Consider the following 27,197-nt stretch of genomic DNA (forward strand, 5'->3'; position numbering starts at 1 on the left):
CTTGAGGCTGTAATTGCTGCAAAAAGGTACTTCAAAAAGTATTGAGTAAAGGGTCTGAATACTTATGTCAATGTTTTACTTTATTTTTACTATTTTCTACATTGTAGAATAATAGTGAAGACATCAAAACCATAAAATAACACATGGAATCATGTAGTTACTAAAAAAGTGTTAAACAAATCTAAATACAGTATATTTTATATTTGAGATTCTTCAAAGTTTGACGACAGCTTTGCACACTCTTGGCATTCTATCAACCAGATAGCTTCATGAGGTAGTCCCCTGGAATGCATTTCAATTAACAGGTGTGCCTTGTGGTTAGTATACAAAAGATAGCCCTATTTGGTAAAAGACCAAGTCCATATTATGCCAAGAACAGCTCAAATAAGCAAAGAAAAATTACAGTCCATCATTACTTTAAGGCATGAAGGTCAGTCAGTCTGGAAAATATCAAGAACTTTCAAAGTTTCTTCAAGTGCAGTCTCAAAAACCATCAAGCGCTGTGATGAAACTGGCTCTCATGAGGACCGCCATAGGAAAGGAAGACCCAGAGTTACCTCTGCTGCAGAGGATAAGTTCATTCGAGTTAACTGCACCTCAGATTGTAGCCCAAATAAATGCTTTACAGAGTTCAATAAACAGACACATCTTAACTTCAACTGTTCAGAGGAGACTGAGTGAATCAGGACTTTATGGTCGAATTGCTGCAAAGTAACCACTACTAAAGGACACCAATAAGAAGAAGAAACTTGCTTGGGCCAAGGAACACGAGCAATGGACATTAGACTGGTGGAAATCTGTCCTTTGGTATGATGAGTTCAAATTTGAGATTTTTGATTCCAACCGCCAGGTCTTTGTGAGAAGCATATGTGGTTCCCACCGTGAAGAATGGAGGAGGAGGAGAAGTGTGATGGTGTGGGGGTGCCTTGCTGGTGACATTGTCAGTTATTTATATAGAATTCAAGGCACGCTTAACCAGCATGGTTACCGCAGCATTCTGCAGCGATATGCCATCCCATCTGGTTTGCGCTAAGTGGGACTATCATTTGTTTTTCAACAGCACAATGACCCAAAACACATCTCCAGGCTGTGTAACGGCTATTTGACCAAGAAGGAGAGTGATGGAGTGCTGCATCAGATGACTTGGCCTCCACAATCACTTGACCTCAACCCATTTAAGAGGGTTTGGGATGAGTTGGACCACAGAGTGAAGGAAAAGCAGCCAACAAATGCTCAGCATATGTGGGAACTCCTTCAAGACTGTTGTAAAAGCATTCCTCATTAAGCTGGTCGAGAGAATGCCAAAAGTGTGCAAAGCTGTCATCAGGGCACTAGTACTTTGAAGAATATAAAATATATTTGGATTTGTTTAACCATTTTTGATTACCACATGATACCATATGTGTTATTTCATAGTTTTGATGTCTTCACTATTATTCTACCATGTAGAAAATAGTAAAAAATAAACAAAAACCCTTGAATGAGTAGGTTTGTCCAAATTTTTGACTGGTACTGTATTTATTTTAAAGTTAGGACATGTGGGAGGCAGAGGCGCTCCAGTGCAGTAGGTGGCGTTAATGCACAATAACGTTGGATGCCAGCCGCTATAAACCGCACAGAAGAAGGGGCGATGCGGCTAGACAGTGTCCTTAGCCCCCTGCCTGTCGTTTGTGGTCTGTTAACGACGGCAGGTGTTCAGCGGGTGGGAGCGAAGTATGCTATGTGGTAATTTAGCCAGCTAGTCCTAAAGAGGATTAAAATACACAGCAGGCGCGAAACTATTTGCTAGCTAACTAGCACACAGTGTCGCCACAGCCTCCCGCTGAGCTATCAGGAGGCGGGGGCGACCGGTACTAGACAGTGTCCTTCGCTCCGCCTGTTGTTGGGCACTGTTTTCCCGCAGTTTTCTCCGGTACACAGCAGGCGGGAGGCGAGGGTGACACTGTGCTGGCTAACTAACTAGTAAACTAGCACAAAGTGCCACTAACAAACTAGCCAGCTAATTAGCTAGCACTCGCGAGGCGGAGGTTACCGAAAGACCGTCGCCTCCGCCTGTAGGGGACTGTTTTACCGCAGTTTTAGTAATGACTGAGGGCAGGCAGGAGCGAAGGGCACCGTCTACCAGTTTCCTAGCTAGCAAGGGCGACTCCAGTAGGCTGGGCGAAAAAAATCTAATACTTATATTTCCCTTTTTTGACTGGTATTCAAAATCGTCACACAAGCATGAAGATGTTGCGCTTGGGGGGGGGGGGTTCATGAAGGAACCAATGGATGCTCGAGTGGGATGCAGTTACAGGCTGTGGTCAAAGTCAAGAAAACGTTGCACAATGTGACTAGCTAGTGTCCGCGCTATCCAATCCTGGTGGTGGCAGCAATGTGCCAAAGGGTTGTTCTCCAGTCATCAATGCCGTAATGAACAAGTCAGAGGAGTAACAGGAACACTGAAGACTTTTTGATTAGAGGGATGGGGCTCTTATCAGAAAGAAGCTATTTCTTTTTCATCTTCATAATTTTGACAGAGGGACATTATAAGTGGGTAAGTCAACCTACGTGTTAAATAGCTTTCTGGACGGGAGAATTTTGCTAAGTAGCTAATCTCTTCTTATTGCGTATTTATATTTAGCTTGCTGTCAATCACCGGTAGGTAACGTTAGCTAACTAAAGTGTGTCAAGCGAGCTAAATCATTGTCAAAAAGTAAAGCAAGGCCTGTTCACTTTTAGCCGGTGCTGTTAGTGTTTGTTCAGCTTAAAGTTGGCTTGGTAGGTAGTGTTAGCTAGCATCTATCAACCATCATCATTTGGCCAGCTAAAGTACTATGGCTACAAATTGTACAAGCAGCCAGTTCAGCCAATGTGAGCTAGTGATAATTCGTTTAACTAACTAGCTAGGACGCAAACAGCTAGTTCTAGCTAGCTAACCTAATCCATACATTGCGAAATATTTTTGCGTCACTGTCACGCGATTTTATGTAGCTAGACGAAACTCATTCATCAAATGCAACAAGATATAGGAAATGACCACTTGTTTTTCACATCTAATATTTGCGTGATCTGGGTTTACATGTAAAATATTCGGTCTCGAGAAGTGAGACAAGATCTTTAAAGCCACTGATATGCATCCTCTATCTCCTCCTCAAATAAACAACTTTTATTGCGAAAGAAAATACAAGACAATCCACACTAAAATAAACCCAACCCAAAGCAATTGTGTTGATCAGACTTGGTCTCGTGGAATGGAATTCAATAGGCCATTGTCAAAATGGACAATTGCTGTCATTGTACTGGCGGATTAATTTGCATCCCCAAGATAAACTAGGGGTGTATTCATTAGTCGGATTCCGTTGCAAAATGTTTGGTCTGTTAAATGGTTTTTATATGGAAACCTTTTACGGTTTACTCTAGGAAGAACCACATGGAAATAAACGGGAGGAACCTACCTACATTTGTCCAAAAGAAACTCTTGTTTTCGTTGCAAGACGTTTTCCATTTGGAATAAACGTAGTAAAACGTTTTACTACAGAATCGGCTTAATGAATACACCACAGGACTCCTCATTCCTACAGTCAAATACATTCCCATACACAACTCATGCAGCAAAAGGGCAATTCATTTTAAGATGTGGAAACAGTGTTTTATGGGGTAGCAATAGAAACATTTTTGGATGCTGAAGGTGAAAAGTATTGTAATTTGAGACCTGTATCCTCAAGGAAAGAACTAGAGTTTCTCTTCTGAATTTCCCCCTTCAATCAGATATTTTAATGACATTACTCAGCCTGTTAAGTGTCTGGCCATCCTCCTCAGAGGCAACTGATTAAATGGTTTGTGGTGGATGGCGGGGGCCTTCAACATCATCCCACATTGAAAAACAAGGCCTGTGTGTCAGAACAGACAGGCTAGGAGGTGGACACACCCCACTTCAAAAGCATGTGCAATAAGTTATGATACATGTTGGAAGTCATTTGACAGTAGTTTAGCTGTAGTAAGTTCAGTCTGGTTTGTCTTAGAGTTCCACTTACTTGAAACCCTTGACAGTGACAATTTAAGGAGCCAACCGAGTCTCATTCAGGTGAGACGACCACATTCAAAAGAACAGGGCACCAAAGGGAACACAGTGTACTGTGCATTATCAGTCAGTACAACAAAGAGAGAAACGTGTGCTCGGAAGTCAACCATCAAAATAGTCAATCAAATTAGCAAGAGAGACCAACAGCACGTGATTGCCAGAAGTTAAGGTTGTATTTTGGGACCTGAAACACAGGGGTTCTCTCGAGGTGCATAGTAGACTCATATTACATTCAGATCTGGTATAGAGAAAAAAGTCAAATTAACCCAAATGTGCAGAATATGGCGGCTCACTTCTGCTTTAATTTAGCAAGAATATCATTTGGAAGAAAAGCATAGAGTGCCTCTGTGTCCTTCTGTAGCTCAGTTGGTAGAGCATGGCGCTAGTAACGCCAGGGTAGTGGGTTCGATTCCCGGGACCACCCATACGTAGAATGTATGCACACATGACTGTAAGTCGCTTTGGATAAAAGTGTCTGCTAAATGGCATATATTATTATATTATTCTGTGAAATTCCTTGACTTTTACACAGTAGGGCAATTCCACAGAAACATAATTCTGCTGAGTCTCAGACTTTCACCTTAAAATCAGATGAGGTTGGTGGGAGGTATAGGATCATTGTAATGGCTGGAATGGAATGCAGAGAAACATGGTTTCCATAGGTTTGATACCGTTCCATTTATTCCATTACAGTAAACCCATCCTCCTATAGCTCCTCCCACCAGCCTCCACTGCCCAAAATGTATGCCAAACAAAAACCATTGATTTCAAAGTTTACAACTATGCACAATGACTACTTTGAACAATTGACAAAGAACATTTCATAAAAACACATTTACTGGAACAGTGCAGTTTGGTAACAGAATTCAAATCGAATCAAATTTTACTTGTCACATGTGCCGAATACAATAGGTGTAGTAGACATTTCCCGTGAAATGCTTACTTACAAGCACTTGTAAGAAAATATTTATTAAATAAACCTAAGTAATTAAAAAAATAAAACAACAATGACGCTATATACCTGGGGTACCGGTACCGAGTCAATGGGCGGGGGTTCAGATTAGTCGAGGTAATTTGTACATGTAGGTAAGGGTTGAAGTGACTATGCATAGACAAACAGCGAGTAGTATGAGTTTAAAAACAAGGGGGATTAATGCAAATAGTCCGGGTGGCCATTTGTTTAATTGTTTAGCAGTCTTATGGCTTAGGGGTTAGAAGCTGTTAAGGAGCCTTTTGGACATCTTTTGGTTATTGAACTACAGTACATTGTACTGTACTCTCCTCTAGTGTGCTGTACTGCACTAAACTATACTCTAATTTTTACTGTATGGTACTTTACTGTCCACACTTGTGAAATATCGACGTCTATGATAGGAGCAAATCAGAACCACTCACCAATCATGGACATCTATGTTTGGGCTAACGTCCATGGACGTTGAAATCAAGGCCAGGGCGGACTGACCAAATTTAAACTATTTTTCAACGTCCATGGATGTCTGGTGTCAGGTGATACTCAGTGAGAGAGAGGGGGGGGGGTTGTCCAGAATGTTTTCACACTCTCGCTTTGAGCATCAGACAACAGAAAGAGAAAGAGAAAGAAAACAGTTGAACATAACAGTGTGTCAGTGGAAGAGAGGACACTAGCAGGTGACCCAACTGTGGTTTGTTGTTTGTACTATTTTTGGCAATTTTCTGGTGTTTTGTGGTGGAAAACTGACCAGGTTCGAGCATATCACCTCAACCCTGTTAGCCATGGATACCAGATAAAACATTTCTAGCCTGTCTAACGATGGATTTTGTATTCAATTGCCACTACCTGTTGCACACAACAAGCTTCCGTTCTCTCTGTCACAAGGGAATTTATGTCTGATTTTAAGATGAAATCGTCAACCCTGTTACTTTATTTGCCATGATTTAAGCATGTATTTAATGTAGCAAAAATGACTAACTAATTTTGGACCAATTTAGCAGTTACTGCCTTTTTGCTTGGTAGGGCAGCATACTGTAGCAACATGGGCTACGAAAAGGCGCCAATTCAACAGAGCAATTCATACACTTCTCTAAGGTGTGTGTGAGGCCTCTACTCACCTCTCTTCAGTCTCTCTGAATACCATTGTCCCCAAGTAGAGTCTCACCAACCACTATATATATTTGTATTTATTTACAAGGTAATAGAAACTGACCACAATACTTAAGTGGCAGTCTTTCGCCAATGTATATTCAATGACATATTCCAGACTTTTGGTACATTAGGAGAGGAGTTGGCCCTTAAAAGCATCTCAAAAGTACAAAGCACTTTTTAATGATTTTTTTTGTCTGTTTTTTTTTGTTAAATGTCTTCTCAGCCCACATCTCAGCCCACATACTATAACTCTCCCATTTCATGGAATGCCCACCTCCCTCATACAGCATGTTTGCTGAATGTTTTCTCTGGTTCTTCAATGATAGACGGAACAGACAAGGTTCACTTAGATTCTATACAAGTAAAGACCAACAAAATCTAACCTATTACATGGAATGTGCACAGGCTACACATGGTTCTTGAACACCTAAAGGGATTGTCAGCAGATCTGGCTTTCCTGCAAGAGTTACCTTTCAAAAAAAGGAGAGTAGGAGCGAATAGGAGCTGGGTTGGAGAGGACTATGCTGCCACATACTATAGTAACAGCAGAGGTGTAGGCATCCTGATGAATAAGAATACACCCTTTTCCCAGCGGCAGGTAGGAGCATTGGGCCAGTAACCGGAAGGTTGCTGGATCGAATCCCTGAGCTGACAAGGTAAAAACCTGTCGTTCTGCCTATGTAACCTCTGTTCCCCGGCCGCCGAAGACGGCGATTTAATTATTATAATTTTTTTTGCGGCAGCCCTCCGCTCCTCTCTGATTTAGAGGGGTTGGGTGAAATGCGCAGTGGTGTAAAGTACTTAAGTAAAAATACTTGAAATGTGTCTTTTGCAGAACGTTAAGAAAACGGGAACATGTGCTACTCAAACTGGCCACTGAAATTCACACTTCTATTCAATACAACACATTGCATTTAGCTTCACACTGTTCTCTGTGTGTGTGAGAGAGAATCTACATGCCATTGCGGTAGTAAGGGGAAAACACTGCATGACACCTTCTTTACTCTTCAGTTAACACAGACATACACACACTCTCCTTTCCTCACACACTCCCACTTTCTCCCTCATAAACACACACACCTCTCTCGCCCACAAACACATACTGCTCGCAACTTTTATAGTTTAGACTTACATTAGGCCTATATGAATCCTACTTTTGAAGCACACCTCATGAGTAGCAGACCCATTTCCTTTTGTTCCTGTGTCATTCAAATTAGCCTGGACCTACTGTCAAGTTACCAGGTTGTTCGCTAGCTAGGTAACATGACTGAACAACGTTGTTTGTTATCAAACCAATAATTAGCGACCCAGGATTAATTTAAAACTGCCCGCGACATGGTTTGTGAAATTTTATACACCGAACAAAAATATAAAAGAAACATGAAACAATTTCAAAGATTTGACTGAGTTACAGTTCATATAATGGAATGAGTCATTTGAAATCTATTACTTAGTTCGACATCTATGGATTTCACATGACTGGGAATACAGATATGCATCTGTTGGTCACAGATATCTTGAAAAAGAAAGGTAGGGGCGTGGATCAGAAAACCAGTCAGTATCTGGGTTTGACCACCATTTGCCTCATGCAGTGCGAAACTCTCCTTCGCATAGAATTGATAGTTGTCTGTGGAATGTTGTCCCACTCCTTTTCAAAGACTGTGGGAAGTTGCTGGATATTGGCAAGAACTAGAACACGCTGTCGTACTTGCCAATCCAGAGCAACCCAAACACGCTCAATGGGTGACATGTCTGGTGAGTTTGCAGGCCATGGAAGAACTGCAATTGTGTACAGATCCTTGTGACATGGGGCTCGGCATTATCATGCTGAAACATGAGATGGAGGCGGATAAATGGCACGACAATGGGCCTCAGGATCTCGTCACGGTATCTGTGCATTTAAATTGCCGTCAATAAAATGCAGTTGTGTTCGTTGCCGTAGCTTATGCCTGCCCATACCACAACTCTGTTCACAACAGGCACTCTGTTCACAACGTTGACATCAACAAACCGCTTGCCCATACGACGCCATACACGTTGTCTGCCATCTACCCGGTACAGTTGAAACCGAGATTCATCTGTGAAGAGCATACTTCTCCAGCGTGCCAGTAGCCATCGAAGGTGAACATTTGCCCACTGAAGTTGGTATTGACACCGGACTGTATTCAGGTCAAAACCCTGGTGAGGATGACGAGCACGCAGATGGCTTTCCCCGGGAATGTTTCTGACAGTTTGTACAGAAATTCTTTGGTTCCACAAATTCAGTTTCAATCCTTGGATAGCTTTTCAGAATTCACTGATAGATTGGTCCACATGGAAAACTAAATGTTTAGAAACTGTAAATGTCTCAGTACAATGCATTTATTTCCATTTAAATAATAAAAAATACATTTTGGACTGACCAATGTAGATTATTTCTTCATAGGAAACTTCGGTCTGAAATCTTTTGGACGTTAGAGTAATCTTGAGGGAATCCTATTTGAGTCAGAAAAGGATGTTCATATGATAGGTAAGCTATATAAAACCTTGCAGAGAGCCTATCCAACTGACAATCTTTTAGAAAAAAATGAACTATTGGAACCAAGATTTAAAAGGAACTGATGTTGGCACAAGATGGAGGGAGTGTTGGAACATAGCTAATGAAATTAGTTAATAAAAATGTACGCTTAATCCAGTATAAACTAAAGTATAGAATTTATTACACATTGAAATTCGCTAATTCTACAGCACAACGACAGAGTCATGTCTTAAATGTAAAACTAACAATGACTCAATCCATGCCTTCTGGGATTATGGTAAAGTCTGGGATTATGGTAAAAGAGTTAGAACGTTGGCTGTCAGAAGTATTACAATGTACATTTAACTTTTTCCGCCTGTCTGCATATTTCAAGACATGACATATGAGGGTGCAGTTAGATACCCCACTTGTTGGATGAAACATCTCTCATTTCTGTATGTTTTATTACATACAGTTGGGAGGAACTACTGGATATATAAGAGCAGCGTCAACTCCCCATCATTACGACCAGGAATACGACTTTCCCGAAGCGGATCCTCTGTTTTGCCCACCACTCAGGACAATGGATCGGATCCCAGCCGGCGAACCAAAAAAACAACGCTGTAAAAGGGGCAGACGAAGCGGTCTTCTGGTCAGCCTCCGGAGACGGGCACATGGCGCACCGCTCCCGAGCATACTACTCGCCAATGTCCAGTCTCTTGACAAGAAGGTTGATGAAATCCGAGCAAGGGTAGCATTCCAGAGAGACATAAGAGACTGTAACGGAAACATGGCTCACTTGAGACACGCTATCGGAGTCGGTACAGCCACCTGGTTACAGCCACCTGGTTTCTTGACGCATCTTTCTCGTAAGAAGAGGGGCGGGGGGTATGCCTTATGATTAACGAGACATGGTGTGATCATAACAACATACAGGAACTCAAGTCCTTCTGTTCACCTGACATAGAATTCCTCATAATCAAATGTAGACCGCATTATCTACCAAGAGAATTCTCTTCGATTATAATCCCTGCCGCATATATTCCCCCCAATGTCTTGCTCCCAGACAGACTAAACAACTTCTTTGCTCGCTTTGAGGACAATACAGTGCCACTGACACGGCCCGCTACCAAAACCTGCAGACTCTCCTTCACTGCAGCCGACGTGAGTAAAACATTTAAACGTGTTAACCCTCGCAAGGCTGCATCCCCAGCCTGCGTCCTCAGAGCATGCGCAGACCAGCTGGCTGGTGTGTTTACGGACATATTCAATCAATCCTTAACCCAGTCTGCTGTTCCCACATGCCAGGGCCCCCATTGTTCCTGTTCCCAAGAAAGCTAAGGTAACTGAGCTAAACGACTACCGCCCTGTGGCACTCACTTCCGTCATCATGAAGTGCTTTGAGAGACTAGTCAAGGACCATATCACCTCCACCCTACCTGACACCCTAGACCCACTCCAATTTGCTTACTGCCCCAATAGGTCCACAGACGACGCAATCTCAACCACACTGCACACTGCCCTAACCCATCTGGACAAGAGGAAAACCTATGTGAGAATGCTGTTCATCGACTACAGCTCAGCATTTAACACCATAGTGCCCTCCAAACTCGTCATCAAGTTCGAGACCCTGGGTCTCGACCCCGCCCTGTGCAACTGGGTACTGGACTTCCTGACGGGCCCGCCCCCAGGTGGTGAGGGTAGGTAAGAACATCTCCACCCCGCTGATCCTCAACACTGGGGCCCCACAAGGGTGTGTTCTGAGCCCTCTCCTGTACTCCCTGTTCACCCACTACTGTGTGGCCATGCACGCCTCCAACTCAATCATCACGTATCCACATAGTGGAGAGGGTAGTAAGTTTTAAGTTCCTCGGCGTACACATCACGGACAAACTGAATTGGTCCACCCACACAGACAGCGTGGTGAAGAAGGTGCAGCAGCGGCTCTTCAACCTCAGGAGGCTGAAGAAATTTGGCTTGTCACCAAAAGCACTCTAAAACTTTTACAGGTGCACAATCGAGAGCATCCTGTTGGGCTGTATCACCGCCTGGTACGGCAACTGCTCCGCCCACAACCGTAAGGTTCTCAAGAGGGTAGTGAAGTCTGCACAACGCATCACCGGAGGCAAACTAGGTTAGATTACTCGTTGGTTATTACTGCATTGTCGGAACTAGAAGCACAAGCATTTCGCTACACTCGCATTACATCTGCTAACCATGTGTATGTGACAAATCAAATTTGATATGATTTGAAAGGCCATTGCAGTTTGCTTTGGTTATGTTGTGCCCCTTAGGAACTGAATGGTAAATGATGACTATAGCCGGTGGCCACGCCTACTTAGGCATAACGTTTCATTTGGTTTGTTTAAGTTGCCAATCACACATTTGACGGTGCAAAAGTCAGTGTCACTATGTTACCGTGGAATTGCCCTCTTGATAATGCAAGGATTAAGAATAATCATGAATTAATCATGATGAGTGAGATGCCGTCCAATAAAAGGCTACAATAAAACGAGTTCTAACCTCTCACCATTACCAATAGCAGCCAAGGTTATAATATTTTGAGGCAAGACACTCATCATTATTCACCATTCATTAATGATTATCCATAATCATGGTAGGATAGCATCCACATGAATGCAGAAGTGTTCAGCAACGTCTTCTATTCTTACTTACAAAAAAAGGGACTCCAAAATGGCACAAGACATTCACCATTCAGTTCCTATGGGACAAAACGCAACCAAAACAAACCGCAAATGCATCCAACAAGTTTGTAGTCTGCAGCTTGATGTAGTCATGCAAGGAATATGGGCTCAAATACTAATCTTTTGACTACTTTAATACACTATTTGGCTGAAGTGAATTTGTCCAAATGCTTAGGACTTCTTCAAATGGGGGATTGCCTACATGAAGTGCTTTTATTACTAAATGTTAAAACGGATTTGTATGAAAATACCCTCAAATAAAAGACATTCTGTACTGTCACCTAATAAACTCAGCAAAAAACAGAAACGTCCCTTTTTCAGGACCCTGTCTTTCAAAGATAATTCGTAAAAATCCAAATAATTTCACAGATCTTCAGTGTAAAGGGTTTAAACAAGGTTTCCCATGCTTGTTCAATGAACCATAAACAATTAATGAACATGTACCTGTGGAACGGTCGTTAAGACACTTAACAGCTTACAGACGGTAGGCAATTAAGGTCACAGTTATGAAAACGTAGGCCACTAAAGAGGGCTTTCTACTGACACCAAAAGAAAGATGCCCAGGGTCCCTGCTCATCTGCGTGAACGTGCCTTAGGCATGCTGCAAGGAGGCATGAGGACTGCAGATGTGGCCAGGGCAATAAATTGCAACGTCCGTACTGTGACAGTGCTACAGGGAGACAGGACGGACAGCTGATCGTCCTCGCAGTGGCAGACCACATGTAACAACACCTACACAGGATCGATACATCCGACCATCACACCTGCAGGACAGGTACAGGATGGCAACAACAACTGCCTGAGTTACACCAGGAACGCACAATCCCTCCATCAGTGCTCAGACTGTCCGCAATAGGCTGAGAGAGGCTGGATTGAGGGCTTGTAGGCCTGTTGTAAGGCAGGTCCTCACCAGTCATCACCGGCAACAATGTTGCCTATGGGCACAAAAACCCACCATCGCTGGACCAGACTGGACTGGCAAAAAGTGCTCTTCACTGACAAGTCGCGGTTTTGTCTCACCAGGGGTGATGGTCAGATTCGCGTTTATCGTCGAAAGAATGAGCGTTAGACCGAGGCCTGTACTCTTGAGCGGGATCGATTTGGAGGTGGAAGGTCTGGTCTGGGGCGGTGTGTCACAGCATCATCGGACTGAGCTTGTTGACATTGCAGGCAATCTCAACGCTGTGCGTTACAGGGAAGACATCCTCTTCCCTCATGTGGTACCCTTCCTGCAGGCTCATCCTGACATGACTCTCCAGCATGACAATGCCACCAGCCATACTGCTCGTTCTGTGCATGATTTCCTGCAAGACAGGAATGTCAGTGTTCTGCCATTGCCAACCAAGAGCCCAGATCTCAATCCCATTGAGTACGTCTGGGACCTGTTGGATTGGAGAGTGAGGGCTAGGGCCATTCCCCCCAGAAATGTCTGTGAACTTGCAGGTGTCTTGGTGGAAGAGTGGAGTAACATCTCGCAGCAAGAACTGGCACATCTGGTGCAGTCCATGATGGGGAGATGCACTGCAGTACTTAATGCAGCTGGTGGCCACACCAGATACTGACTGTTATTTTTTTATTTTGACAACCCCCCTTTGTTTCAGGGACACATTATCCAAATTATGTTTGTCACATGCCTGTGGAATTTGTTCAGTTTGTCTCAGTTGTTGAATCTTGTTATGTTCATACAAATATTTACACATGTTAAGTTTGCTGAAAATAAACGCATTTGACAGTGAGGCAGTTTCTTTTTTTTTGCTGAGTTTATGAGACCTATCTAAAATGCTGGAGTATAGAATCATATTAAAGTTTTTTGCTTCACTGTCCAAATACATATGAAGGGGAGTGTATGTAGCCTACAGAACAGCACATTTAAAGTTCTGATAAGCCAAAGAGAATTTCCATCACTTTAGAAGTAATGTCTCATGAATCAAGTCCTCTTTGTACACCTCTCACAGGGCAAATGTTAATATTGTTTGTTTGTTTTGGTCTCCATATCTCCGCTCAGGTTCAAGCCCAGCACTGTGTGTGGTACGGTGAGTGTGGGGAGTCCGACAAGGTCCCGGGGAAGAAGTACAACTGCAACTATACAGGACCACCTCTCCCACTCCCAGCAGAGGGCCATGAGCTGCTCACAGTAAGGTTTATCATGGAAGCTTTTTTTTTTAACTGGTTCTCTATGTTTTCATTACACGTCTGAAATTACACTTGACTCCAATTGTAATGTTCTCACATGTTTTACTTGAACAAAACCAGGTTAGGTCATCTGAATGATCCCTGTTCTTGTTTTGTGTGTATAGGAGCTGTGTCCAGGCTATGACTATGGGAACCAGAGTCTGTGCTGTGATGTCCAGCAGCTCCTGACTCTTCAAGGGAGCCTTCAGCTTCCCCTACAGTTCCTCTCTCGGTACGCACCATAGTCTTTGCAAAAATAACTTTGTCATTCCATGTGCCATACTTGGACATACTCCCGTAATGGCTATGATTTGGTTTAGCGAGATGCCTTAGCAGTAAGGTAGCTTTGTTGATATGTTGTCAATCTAAAGTTCCCTGACTCTCTCTGGGTTCTCCGTCTCCAGATGCCCAGCCTGTTTCTTCAACCTGATGAACCTGTTCTGTGAGCTAACCTGCAGCCCCCGCCAGAGTTTGTTCGTGAACGGCACCCAGTTCACTAATGACACAGCTGCCAACAAGACCAATGTGGTGGAAGTCCAGTACTACATTGGACAGACATTTGCCAATGGTGAGGGGGCACATTGCCTGGTCCTCTAGACTGGGGTGGCAGGTAGCCTAATGGTTAGAGCTTTGCGCCAGTAACCGAAAGGTTGCTAGATCGAATCCCCTAGCTGACATGGTAAAAATCTGTCGTTCTGTCCTCTGAACGACAGAATCTGTCGTTCTGTCCTCTGAACCCACCGTTCCTAGGCCGTCATTGTAAATATGAATTTGTTCTTAACTGACTAGTTAAATAAACATTTAAAAAATACAAATCTGTTAATGCTTTCTTGCCAACTCCTATGGTCATTGTCCATAGGAGTTGGCAAGACTGCAAACAGATTAGGCTAGTTGGCAGATCAGTTCAAAGTTTGAGAGTGGAAGAGTGGAAATGTATAGTCACTTCCATTGGCTAGCACTGTTGTTGACGTAATGCTACAGATATCAGTCAGTCCCAAGTTGTATAATGTAATTTTGGTCCTCTCTCTTGGCAGCCATGTATAATGCTTGTCAGGATGTTCAGGCCCCCTCCATTAACGTGAAGGCCTTGTCACTGCTCTGTGGTAAGGACGCCAGTGACTGCAACGCCACCAACTGGATCGAGTACATGTTCGACATCAACAATGGACAGAGTCCCTTCCCCATCATCCCTATATTCTCAGGTAAGATGCACAGTACAGAATATGTGCCATTTACAACGAAAGGGGATCTGTCTCCACAAGTATTCATACTTATTTCAGTTAAGGATAACATTGGTCTCTGTTTAAAACAGCACAATAACTCCACATCCTCTGACTATCCCCACGCCTCCAGACGTGCCAGTGTCTGGTATGATCCCCATGAACAACAAGACATATGGCTGTACGGAGGGTCTGGAGGATGGCTCTGGGCCATGCTCCTGCCAGGACTGTAGCCAGGCCTGTGGCCCCCAGCCTGTCCCTCCGCCCCTGCTTCCGCCATGGACAATTCTGGGCATCGACGCTATGGTGGTCATCATGTGGATCTCTTATGTGTCCTTCCTCCTCATCTTCATCGGAGCCGTGATCGGAGCCTGGTGCTACAGGCAAGGACCGACGCATATTATGACCTGACTGAAGCAGTGTTTTCCTAAAATGTATCTAATGGTGCTGTTTTTTTCACTTCTTTTCTCACCCAGAAAAAGGACAATCGAGTCGGAATATGGTCCCATTTTGGACAGCAATAACCCTCCCTGTCTGAACAATGACAACATTGACCAAGGTACGGTGCTGCATATCAATCAAGTCTTTGTGCAGCACTTACTTGTTTTACTTAACTTTCTGGACTCCCAGCTATTAAAATATCTACATACGACTGTGCCAAATCAGCCCAAAATACAGTAATATTCTCAACAAAAAAAAACTCCCATTTTCTACCTGACCGTTAACTCCTTCCCTCATCTCTCGCTCTGTGTCACAGTGGACGCGTCGTGTGGTGAGACGCTGGGCGAGCGTTTCGAGAGCTCTCTGCGTTCCCTCTTCGCCCGCTGGGGCTCGTTCTGCGTACGGCAGCCCCTCGTGGTCATCCTAGGCAGCCTGGCCGTTGTGGCCGCCTGCTCAGGGGGCCTGGTCTACATGAAGATCACCACGGACCCCGTGGAGCTATGGTCCTCTCCCAGCAGCCAGGCCAGGCAGGAGAAGGACTACTTCGACAGCCACTTCGGACCCTTCTTCAGGGCAGAGCAGCTCATCATCACCACCACACTGCAGTCAGAATCCATCTACTCCCCGAACCCCGCGGGGGCTGACGTGCCCTTCGGAGCCCCCCTGGACAAGAACGTCCTCCACCAGGTGGGTTAGCTGGAGGGGGGGTGATGGATTGTGTGTGATTGATATGTTCAGATGGAGTTGTTGTAGCATTTAGAATGGGATTATGGGTTGTGGACATTTTGGTTCAAGCTATCTGAGTAGGGTTTCCTCTAGGATTTCTTTCAGCAGCTGAAACCCTGGATCAGTGACCTTAGTTATAATCTTTGGCTCCCGCCTCTGCTAAATTAGTATAGGGGAAATGATGCTGTGTCAAGAATATATCCGCTGTATTGTTGATCAAGTGTGGAGTTTCTTTAGGAAGACCTACAGTATTTGGTCTTTGCCTTAGTTCTAATGTGACATTTTATAGTTTGTTTTTCTCAAATTTTAACACAATCTCTTATCTCAGGTGTTGGATCTCCAGACGGACATAGAAAACATAGTGGCTTCATACGGGGACCAGAAAGTGACCTTAAAGGATATCTGCTTGGCCCCGCTGGCCCCCTTCAATGACAACTGCACCATCCTCAGTGTTCTCAACTACTTCCAGAACAGCCACGACCAGCTGGACCGTAGCGTAGGCGATGAGTTCTATGTCTACGCCGACTACCACACACACTTCCTCTACTGCGTCAGGTGAGTGGCCCTCAGAACACTTTCTCTAGTGACATTCTGCACCTGGGGAATGCTACAGAACTCATGAGATTGTACCAGTTGCCAGTTCCTCTCCAACTCGAATCATTCACATTGAAAGATTGGTTCTGATATTGCACATTGTAAAATGTTTTTCTTGCGCTTCGTTTTCCTTCAGCAGATATATACTCATAGCTGTGTGTGGTGAACAGTTAGTCTTAGATTTGTGTATATTACCTCCGTTATTAAATAATTCTGTCTGTCTCTCCTGTGTGTAGTGCCCCAGCATCCCTCAACGACACCAACAAGCTCCATGATCCCTGCCTGGGCACCTACGGAGGCCCTGTCTTCCCCTGGCTGGTCCTGGGAGGCTATGATGGTGAGTGGGGATACGTTAACATCATCACACAAAGAAATAGAATCTAGAATTAGTCCGTGGGAATAAGAATTAGTCAGTGGGAAATATACCTTCTTTTTTTTCAATTTTGTACAGTTTTTTCCCTATGGGTGTGTGTGAGTGTATTGTATGTGTTTTTAAATTAGGAAAAAGTGTCTGCTACAAAAGGCTAAACTTTATTGCTTAACTCCTGTATATAATAATCACAAATGTTTTATTATGCAGAGATAGCTATGCAAAGATAGTTATTTGGTCACTGACCTTGTAGATTCGGGTTTAATGAGCTAACTCGGACTGTTTGCAACTTTGAATCTGTGTCTTGGAACATCCTTCAGGCTCTTTGATACTGATTTTACTATTGTTTGTGTTTTTTTTTTGTATTGAACTTTGTCAACACAAATTCCCTGACCGTGGCACTTTTTTTGCATCTTGTTCTCTCACCCCAGCCACCAACTACAACAATGCCACAGCTCTAGTGATCACGTTCCCTGTCAACAACTACCATAACGACAGCATCAATCTGGGAAAAGCTCTGGCCTGGGAGAAGGAGTGAGCAAAACAAATTTTTCAGATGCTAGTGTATATACTAAAGCAATTTCACATTTCAGTCAGATTTGGTTTTGCCATGATGCCATTGAAGTAACACATCCCTCCATTTCCAGATTCATCGTTTTCCTGAAGAACTACAGCAACCCCAACCTGACCATCTCCTTCAACTCTGAGAGGAGCATCGAGGACGAGATCAATCGCGAGAGCGAAAGTGACCTCAGCACCGTCGTGGTCAGCTACGCCATCATGTTCGTCTACATCTCCCTGGCGTTAGGACATATCCACAGCTTCAGGAGGGTGCTGGTTAGTAGTAATCGTTTATTTAATAACGTGTTTTGTCGACTTCTCCCCGACTCAAGACAATAGTTTAGGTCTTTGTCTAGCTCAAAAGAGAGGTCAAGCCCCTGTTCGCAGCATTGTGTCTCCTGCAAGGTTCTGATTCTGAATGACTAACCGTCTGTCGTTGTTTTCTGCCCAGGTGGACTCTAAGATCTCCCTGGGCATAGCAGGCATCGTGATAGTGCTGAGCTCAGTGGCCTGTTCTCTGGGCATCTTCAGCTATGCTGGCATCCCTCTCACCCTCATCGTCATCGAGGTCATCCCCTTCCTGGTGCTGGCTGTCGGCGTCGACAACATCTTCATCGTTGTCCAAACGTACCAGGTACGTGTATGTATGTGTACATTATGTGTATGTAACGGCATGTATATGGTCACTGTCGAACTCTGTAATGGCAGTGATGAATGAATGAATGAATGAATGAATGTATTGATCACCATGTGTGATGCGTTGTTGTACAGAGGGATGAGCGGATGCCTCAAGAGGAGCTGCACCAGCAGATAGGCCGTATCCTAGGAGACGTGGCTCCCAGCATGCTCCTCTCCTCCTTTTCTGAGACAGTGGCTTTCTTCCTGGGTATGAGAATGACCTGTAACCTTCAGTCACCTAACACCTCTCGTGTTGACACACTACTTGGCTACATTATAGAACAATCAAACGTATTGTATAAGGCAGTATGGGAATACTTGAAGACGTCAACTAGGTCCTTTGTCATTCCCATGGATTTCCGTATTGACTGCAATTTGTGTAACGACAAGCTTGAGTCTGGAGCTCTTCATGTCAGTGGGTTACCTACCTTTTTCCTGTCCAGGGGCCCTGTCCACTATGCCAGCGGTGCGGACCTTCTCCCTGTTTGCTGGGCTGGCTGTGTTCATTGACTTCTTGCTACAGATCAGCTGCTTCATTAGCCTGCTGGGCCTGGATGCCAAGAGACAGGAGGTAAGGAGGGCTGGGCTGGTATGGGGGTAGTGTAGGGCTTGGTTAAGGGTTGGGGATGACTTCTTGCTACAGATCAGCTGCTTTGTCAGCCTGCTGGGCCTGGATGCCAAGAGACAGGAGGTGAGGACGGCTGGGGAATAAACTAAATCTTTCCACACTGCATTTGCTTCTCCTGTGAGAGGACTGGTGATGACTCGCAGGGGTAGGCTTGGCATGCTAAACAGTAGCTGTCAGCATTCTGTGTCACTATTCGCTAACTCCCTGTTTCATTACCATGTTATTCCCAGCTAAGCATGAGCGTCACGGTTACAGCCCACTTCAAGTGAGCAGTGCACTGATGTCACATTTAACAGAGAGAGACACAAGTTATCTAATTAGGAAGTACATTCTGAACACCTGTTTTTAAAATGCTATACTGATTGGGTCCTTGGGGCCTTATTCAGGATTTCCGGGTTAAGTCAACATCATTCTTTTGCGCTTCAAGAATTTAGACTTTGTTTTTCCAGGGGAATCGTCTGGACATTGTGTGCTGTGTGAAGCTGCCAGTTGGCCAGGAGGAGAGGACAGATGGCTTCCTCTTCCACTTCTTCAAGAAGGTCTACGCCCCCTTCATCCTCAAAGAGTGGGTCAGACCCATTGTGGTGAGTGCTGATGCTCAGATTTAAATGTACAATAGAGTCAGCGTTCAAACCAACATGTTTTGTAAACAGTTAGCCACTAAACTTCCATAGTCTATCTTTAACAACTTCTCTCGGACAGGTGGCTGTGTTTGTGGGGATGTTGTCCTTCAGTATCGCTGTCACCAATAAGGTAGAGATTGGACTGGACCAGAAGCTCTCCATGCCTGATGTAAGTATTGTCTAGTACGTCTAACCAACCCCACCAGCCTCACTCCGTGTGCTATTGATAATCGGTCTTCTCTTTTGATGCGTGGGATAATGTCAGACATTTTGTCTCGTGTTGAATCTCCTATCCAATAGGACTCGTACGTGCTGGACTACTTTAAGAACCTGAGTGAGTACCTCCACACGGGTCCTCCGGTCTACTTCGTGGTGGAGGACGGCCATGACTACCTGAGTCTGGAGGGCCAGAACTCTGTGTGTGGAGGGGTGGGCTGCAGCAACAACTCTCTGGTCCAACAGGTGTACGCAGCATCTCTCATCAGCAACTAGTGAGTGAAGCAACAGCAACCCCTCCCCACTTCTTTCACCTTTGGGCTGCATGTTGAAATCACTGGTATGATGTGAAATCAGTCAGGGTTTAACAGGGAGACGAGAACTCTGGTTTTGAACTCGCTGACAAACAGTGCTGGGATTCGCGACACCCGCAATAATATGTGTATGCGACCAATAAAATGTGATTTAATTACTTGACAAAGTCATATTACATATTACTTGTTACATGAAACAAAACCACCCACCACTGCTGTACATGGCCAAAGAGCTCTATTTTAATCTCGTCCAACAAATGTTAATGCCTGTAGTTTGCTAAACTGCATTGGCACCTGGATTGGAACCGGTGCATTGGTCAGATGACATGAAAATAGAGCTCTTAGGCCACGCTCACCAGTGGTGGGTTTGGTGTCAAAAGAAGGATGAATATGCTGAAAATGACCTCATGCCTGCTGTAAAATATGGTGGATCTTTGATGTTATGTTATTTTTTGTCCACTGGGGCCATTGTCAAGATCAACAGCATGATGAACTTTACCTAGTAGCAGGATATTTTAGCCAAAAAACCTGGTTGCCACTGACAGGAGGCTGAAACTTGGTCACAAGGGGATTTTCCAGCAAGAGAAGAGAAGGCTATGGACTTCTCAGTCTCCGGACTAGAACCCCATTGAAAACCTGTGGTTTGAATTAAAGAGGGCAGTCCTTAAGCACAGACAGTGGATTTCAAGTATCTGGAAAGATTCTGTATGGAGGAATGGTCTAAGATCCCTCCCAATGTGTTCTACAATCTCATTAAACATTTTTGAAAAAGGCTCCGTGCTGTTATCCTCGCAAGGGGAGGGTGCCAGAGTATTGAAAACATGGGTGCAAATAATGTTGACCCTTTATTTCCTTGAGAGAAAAAAATATTACTTGTTAAACAAAATCACTTTCTGTGAGCAATTGTACTAGTATTAAATAATATAATTTCATCCTTCAAAATCCAGCCGCCAGTGCTGGTTAGACCTCTGCATAGAGATGGATAACTAGAGGCGCCCTTGGCACTAGACAGTGAATCCCTATGGGCTTTGTTACCACAGAAGCAATCAATGGCACAGCTTTCACACAGAGGTGAAATATTTTCTGAAATTGACGTGCACATTACTTGAAAAAGTAACTATTATTCCTCCAAATGTTTAAAAGTAATGCATTACATTACTCCGTTACTCATAAAAGTAATATAATTACATAATGTGTTACTTTTGTAATGCATTACCCCAACACTGCTGACAAATACCTTTCTTGTTTGGAGGTATTATAAGACTTTCTTGAATGTCTTCCAATAGAAAAGGATCTAGTCATCTCAATGTAATTCTCCCCCCAGCACCACTATAGGATTCAACCCGTCGTCGTGGCTGGATGACTACTTTGACTGGGTGAAGCCTCAGTCCTCCTGCTGTAGATATTACAACTCTTCTGGGGCCTTCTGCAATGCCTCAGGTAACACACACACCTGCTGTAGATATTACAACTCCTCTGGGGCCTTCTGCAATGCCTCAGGTAACACACACACCTGCTGTAGATATTACAACTCCTCTAGGTCCTTCTGCAATGCCTCAGGCACCAACGTTAAACCATTATCCAATGTGCCAATAACACACTGCTCTGATCAGGTCACGCACTCTCTATAGTCTCTTCCAACGGCTTCTGGACAAAGCAAGTCTACACGTTCAGGACAACTCTTAACACGTCTTAACAATGTCTCACTCGCATCCTGATTTTGAAGACACCGGCTACATTCCGATATCAAGCTGTTGCGAAACGGTGCCATTCTGAAGTATTGCTTTTAGTCAATGAGGCAGTATATTTGAAGGGCTTTTTCTTTGTAATTGCGTGTTAGAAATGTTGCATTGAAGTACCTACATTTGTCTACTTTCATCAGTGGTGGACACGTCGTGTGTGCACTGCCGCCCCATGACCCCCAGTGGGAAGCTGAGGCCCATAGAGCAGGACTTCATGAAGTTCCTCCCCATGTTTTTGTCAGACAACCCCAACGTCAAGTGTGGGAAAGGGTAATGGTTGTTTCTCTATGGCAATGAAGGCATTGTAGTTCATAGTTGAGTGTGTATCGAGACATATTGACTGGTTGCATTTCATGCTTTTACCTTGATGTAGTTTACACTTTTTTTTTTTTTTGCTTCTCACTGACTTGACTCTGCATTTGCCTCTAACGTGGTCTTTGTGGTCCTGCAGTGGTCACGCGGCCTACAGTTCAGCTGTGGTCCTAAAGGGGAACAACACATCTGTGGGGGCCACCTACTTCATGACCTACCACACCATCCTCAAGGACTCCCCTGACTTCATAGACGCCATGAAGATGGCCCGTGTCCTGGCTGACAACATCACTAGCACCATGGGCCACAAAGTCTTCCCCTACAGGTAGACTATGGTATCAAACACATCAAATACACCGTTTCCATGTGGTTGAAACCACTCGATTGACCATTCCAGCCATTTTTATGACCCCGCCCTCCCCTCAGCAGCCTCCACTGCCTCACATGTTGTGAAACAAAGCGCGAGGCTTTTCCCGCGAAGGGTTCGTGTTACTGGGTTAGCTAGTGATATAACAGTCACTGGTTTTTTTTGCCCTCACGAAAAGAGAAATATAGTCTCTAGTGAGATAGATACGCCCTGAACTCGCCCATTCTGAGTTCCTGATTTCTTCGAGCTAAATAGAACCGCTCTGAAAAGCTGTTAAATTGTGTGGCCCAGGTCTTTGTTCCTCACTTCACCTTTTATGGTTATTTTAAGTCAGTCATAAATAAACACACTCATAACATGTTGTTTTAGCTGCCCTCATAACATAGAGAACAATCTATCTTTTTATTTTCTTATACATCCAGCTTTTATGCCCCCCCCCCTGTTTACTACACATCCTGTTTTAAGGGTTCAAGAGGGGTTGTAATAGTACACGTAAACACTGCATGTAAGATGCCATCTGTCCGTATTTTGTCCTGTCAAAGTGCCCTTCTGTTTTTTTGTTTGTTTTGCTTCTGGGTCAAAGTGCCTTGAGTTGCCAAACTAGGGACCTTTTTAAGTTTGAACTTTTTTTAAAGTACATCATTCACAACATGTCATTGTCTACATATACTGTACTGGAATTCTGTTGCAGAGTCTGAATTTGTTGAAACTCAAATTGTAACTGTTGTTTTCCCTCTCCAGCGTGTTCTACGTGTTCTACGAGCAGTACCTGACCATTGTCTACGACACGGTCTTCCAGCTGGGCGTGTCGCTGGCGGCCATCTTTGCGGTGACCGCGGTGCTGCTGGGCTTTGAGCTGTGGTCAGGAGTGCTGGTCAGCATCACCATCGCCATGATCCTGGTCAACATGTTCGGGGTCATGTGGCTCTGGGACATCAGCCTCAATGCTGTGTCCCTTGTCAACCTCGTCATGGTGAGAGAAGGAACAGGCTGATATTTTTATATATATATAAAAATCCAAAATGATGTCTTCCTATAATTTGACATTTCTGGGTAGTTTTGGTAGTTATTTCTAAATGATATGTTTTGACCAGAAAGGAGGATGCAGAACACTCCTTGTTGTGAACGCAGTCCAGGATCTCCGGTGTATTCATTGTGTGTGTGTGTGTGTGTGTGTGTGTGTGTGTTGCAGAGCTGTGGTATCTCTGTGGAGTTCTGCAGTCACATAGTGAGGGCTTTCTCCATCAGTGTGAAGAGTACCAGGGTGGAAAGGGCTGAAGAAGCTCTGGCCCACATGGGCAGCTCAGTAAGTAGATCTCTACTCTTGTGGTTCAACCCACACTAGCACACTTTGTGCTGTGTTCATGGAAACGGCACACTGTCTGAATATGTGTTTCAAAAAAGCATGTAGCTCATCCTTTGCCCGAGGATTGTCTGTTCTATCAGTAATCTGACATGTAAAAACAATAGTACGGAGTGGCTGCAGATCCAACGTTTTGGGGATCTTTACACTGCACTAAAAGATCCGGAGCCTCGCGAGGCTTCTGCACATGTGTATATTCTCTACTTTATGCGCGGATAACAGGCTACTCAGGCGACCGGTCATGGTGCTCCTTTAATAAAGTTAGATCAAAGGTGAATCGATGTCTGTAAGATCACACAATGATAGTGTTCTACAGAACTAAATATGATAGTATAATGTAATGTAATGTATAATGTTACTGTAAGTGAAAAACACCACTGCGTTTTTCTCTCTTGTGGCCAAAACTCAAGTGCGCGCTACAGGGCAAAATACACAGGTAGGCTATATACAGTTGAACACCATCTGCTCTACATTTCGTTCACTCCGTTCAAAACAACACTGTAGGCTACTTTGAAGCCTCTTTGAAACTACACTGTATAACTCAAGGAGATCAAAATGCATATCGCCATGTAACTGATTGAGATCAGTTGGTTGCTATGCAGAATGAGGCTGCGTGGACGTTTCACGGGTTAAACTGAACGAATGATCATGCGCGGTTGAATGCGATGGTGTTTTTGTCTTAAAGTAACGTTATATTATTCTATTATATTGGGTTCTGTTATGTAGAATACTGTGATCATTGTGTGGTCCTGCAGACACGGATTCCGTTTTGATCTGACTTTATTAAACGGGCACCGTAGCCTGTTCTCTGTGAGTAAAGTAGAGAATGTAGGCTGCACGTGCGCAGAAGCTTCGGGAAGGATCTTTGAGTGCAGAAGACTAAAGATCCCCCCCCAAAAAAATGGCTCTGCAGCAATGGAGGGGGGAAAAAACTGTGTGAAATTGAATTCTTGGCTTGAATGGAATATCTCGGAAAGTAGAAATCACCTGATTTGTTTGCCTCTGTTTTTTAGAACCTGGTTATTGATTTCATTTTTGACTGCAGGGAATGCTGAGCACCAGAATGGAACTAAACCATGGTTCCTCTTCTCCCAGGTGTTCAGTGGGATCACTCTGACTAAGTTTGGAGGCATCCTGATCCTGGCTCTGTCCAAGTCCCAGATCTTCCAAATCTTCTACTTCCGCATGTACCTGGCCATGGTGCTGCTGGGCGCCACGCATGGACTCATCTTCCTCCCTGTGCTGCTCAGCTACGCAGGTATGCATAGGGTGATTTCTCAATTGGGCAAAAGTCCATCTTCTAAACTCGCCATGTGTAGGAGAGTACCACTTTGATAATAAGTGAACGGAGGCTCCTCCCTTCGATAGCCCCCCCCTCCCCCCATGAGGAACCTCATAATTATCGTACCGGCACCCTAGCGTGGAAGAGTTTTGAAATTCGTCAAACCCTCTTTGAATCAGCTGTTGTTTTCTTGAAGAAAAGCGTGCACACATTTCAAAACGATACGCTATTTATCTACATGTCTGGCACAACCAGCTACATTTCCTTTTACCACTTTACACATCTTATTTGGGGATTCCTCTGTAAACATAATTTGCATGATGACGCGCAGGTGGAGAAGATTTCTCATTTCATAAGAGTAAAATTGTTTAGTCGAGCAAAACCAATTAAGATTCTCCCAGTGCGCGTGCGTGCGTGCGTGCGTGTGTGTGTGTGTAAATGTGTGGCCTTTCACCGCAAATATAATTTGCATCACACTATAGCACCTCTCTGTAAGCTCACTAAAACCCTCAAGCCCCAAAAGGAAACTTGCCCTGAAATTCACCTAGTATTTTGTGTGGTGTCTCATCTTACTTAGTACCAGTTTGTCTTTATGTCAATGTTTACACTGCATGGAACGAGGATACGGTTGCCTCCCCAAAAGTTTTAAACGATTTCACCATTGGAAAAATGACACAATCTGTCGGTCTCTCTTCCCTCAGGTCCTTCGGTAAACAAAGCCAAGGTGTTTGCAGCCAACAAGCGCTATGCCGGCACAGAAAGGGAGCACCGCCTCAACTTCTAGAGGCTCTGTGGGGAAAAGAGCAGGACAATGATGATTTTGAACTGACTAACCTTTCTGTCCTGATCTGGGAGAGACGGTGTGGGGTGACGGAGGTAGCAGTTTCTATGATTTCTGACACGCACTCGCAATGCAGGGATGCAACTCAGGAATAACTGTTGGGTGTGTCTCTGAGGCCTCTCACACTTTATTGAATTCTTATGGGCAATTCTGGGTAGTTTTCATTAGGGCACACAGTGGCAAAATGTTTTGCAATGGAAAATGGAAAAAAATGGCATTTCTTGTCGACCAGTAGTCTTTCCCTGGTTTTGTCTGTTTTGGTGCCGAATGAACACCACTGATTTCAGTAACCTAGAATAGCCCCCTAATGTAACATTAGCAGCAATAGGATGATATACTGTTTCCCCTCTCAACACAGGAAGTCAGCTATGTGAATATAGGAAAAACTTAAACCCCCATAAACTTCTAGTTTACATCTTATGACCCTACTCTTTATTTTCTCTTGAGGACCAGCTATTCTTTAACCAGACAGTGTTTTTGGGGGGGATTAGCTAAGTAGAATGTGTAAAGAGAATGATAATATATGCAAAAGATTACTTCTCTGAGAAGAAGAAAAAAAAGTTTGATATGGCGAATCATTTATGTATACTGTATTGTAACTAATAATGAAACCAAATAATGTTTAAAGATACAGTTAACCTGGTATACATTCCAGGTGTTCCACACATAGAAAAATAATTACTATAATTCTGTAATTTTGTTTCTATGGTTCCACAGTTACTGAAAAACTTGACCAGCTTGATTTGAGGCAACTTTTATTAACGTTATTATAATAATATTGTGTGACAATATGTATTCCTGTATAGCCAAGGGTCAATATTCACCGTGACGCAGAGTAAGAGTGATGATCTTGGACCAGGGCCACCTTGTCCATATAATGATAAATGAATAGGCAAAACTGATCCAAGATCTGTGAATAAGAGCTGTCTGTAAGTACATTATACTAGGCTTGGTCTGGCTTCACATCTTGCAGTAATGTTTTTGCTTACAGTTAGGGCTGTGCCCAGTTGTCTGTAGTACCTCAGAATGTAAGGTTGAACAAAGATATTAAAGTAATATTTATTATTGTTATTATGGGGCAAACAGGGGCTCGAGATGTTTGTTATAGACATGCTTGTTGACAATGCTGCGCATTGGCACTAGAAAGAAGCACAATGTTGTAATATGGTAACCATGTCTTGAATGAAAATCTTAATGTTTTAACATTTTAATGTGTGGACTGTATTGCAGCTCGGTATTGACAGATTTAAATCTGATTTGCAATAGTATCTCATTGGTATATTGGTACACCACTATAGATTTGCTTAATTTGGTAAAATAAAATAAAAAATAATAAATCACATAAATAAATCACTAACTA

The 27,197-nt window shown here is 43.8% G+C and overlaps 1 protein-coding gene across 1 annotated transcript; it reads left to right on the forward strand.

Moving 5' to 3' along the window:
- The first annotated feature begins 2,354 nt into the window (after window positions 1-2,354).
- LOC124041723 (NPC intracellular cholesterol transporter 1-like) lies at window positions 2,355-27,194 on the forward strand. Its single transcript, XM_046359642.1, has 25 exons — window positions 2,355-2,536; window positions 13,393-13,521; window positions 13,685-13,791; window positions 13,964-14,127; window positions 14,594-14,761; window positions 14,913-15,162; window positions 15,256-15,338; window positions 15,537-15,907; window positions 16,275-16,501; window positions 16,777-16,877; window positions 17,342-17,444; window positions 17,558-17,747; window positions 17,923-18,105; window positions 18,243-18,357; window positions 18,593-18,720; window positions 19,227-19,361; window positions 19,480-19,569; window positions 19,701-19,891; window positions 21,255-21,370; window positions 21,813-21,942; window positions 22,124-22,309; window positions 23,093-23,324; window positions 23,544-23,657; window positions 24,810-24,972; window positions 25,698-27,194. The coding sequence occupies exons 1-25, from the start codon at window positions 2,465-2,467 to the stop codon at window positions 25,778-25,780; spliced, it is 3,831 nt and encodes a 1,276-aa protein (XP_046215598.1). The 5' UTR covers window positions 2,355-2,464; the 3' UTR covers window positions 25,781-27,194.
- Window positions 27,195-27,197: the final 3 nt, after the last annotated feature.

The sequence above is a fragment of the Oncorhynchus gorbuscha genome, linkage group LG08 (assembly GCF_021184085.1).
Source record: "Oncorhynchus gorbuscha isolate QuinsamMale2020 ecotype Even-year linkage group LG08, OgorEven_v1.0, whole genome shotgun sequence".
Classification (NCBI taxonomy): Eukaryota; Metazoa; Chordata; class Actinopteri; order Salmoniformes; family Salmonidae; genus Oncorhynchus; species Oncorhynchus gorbuscha.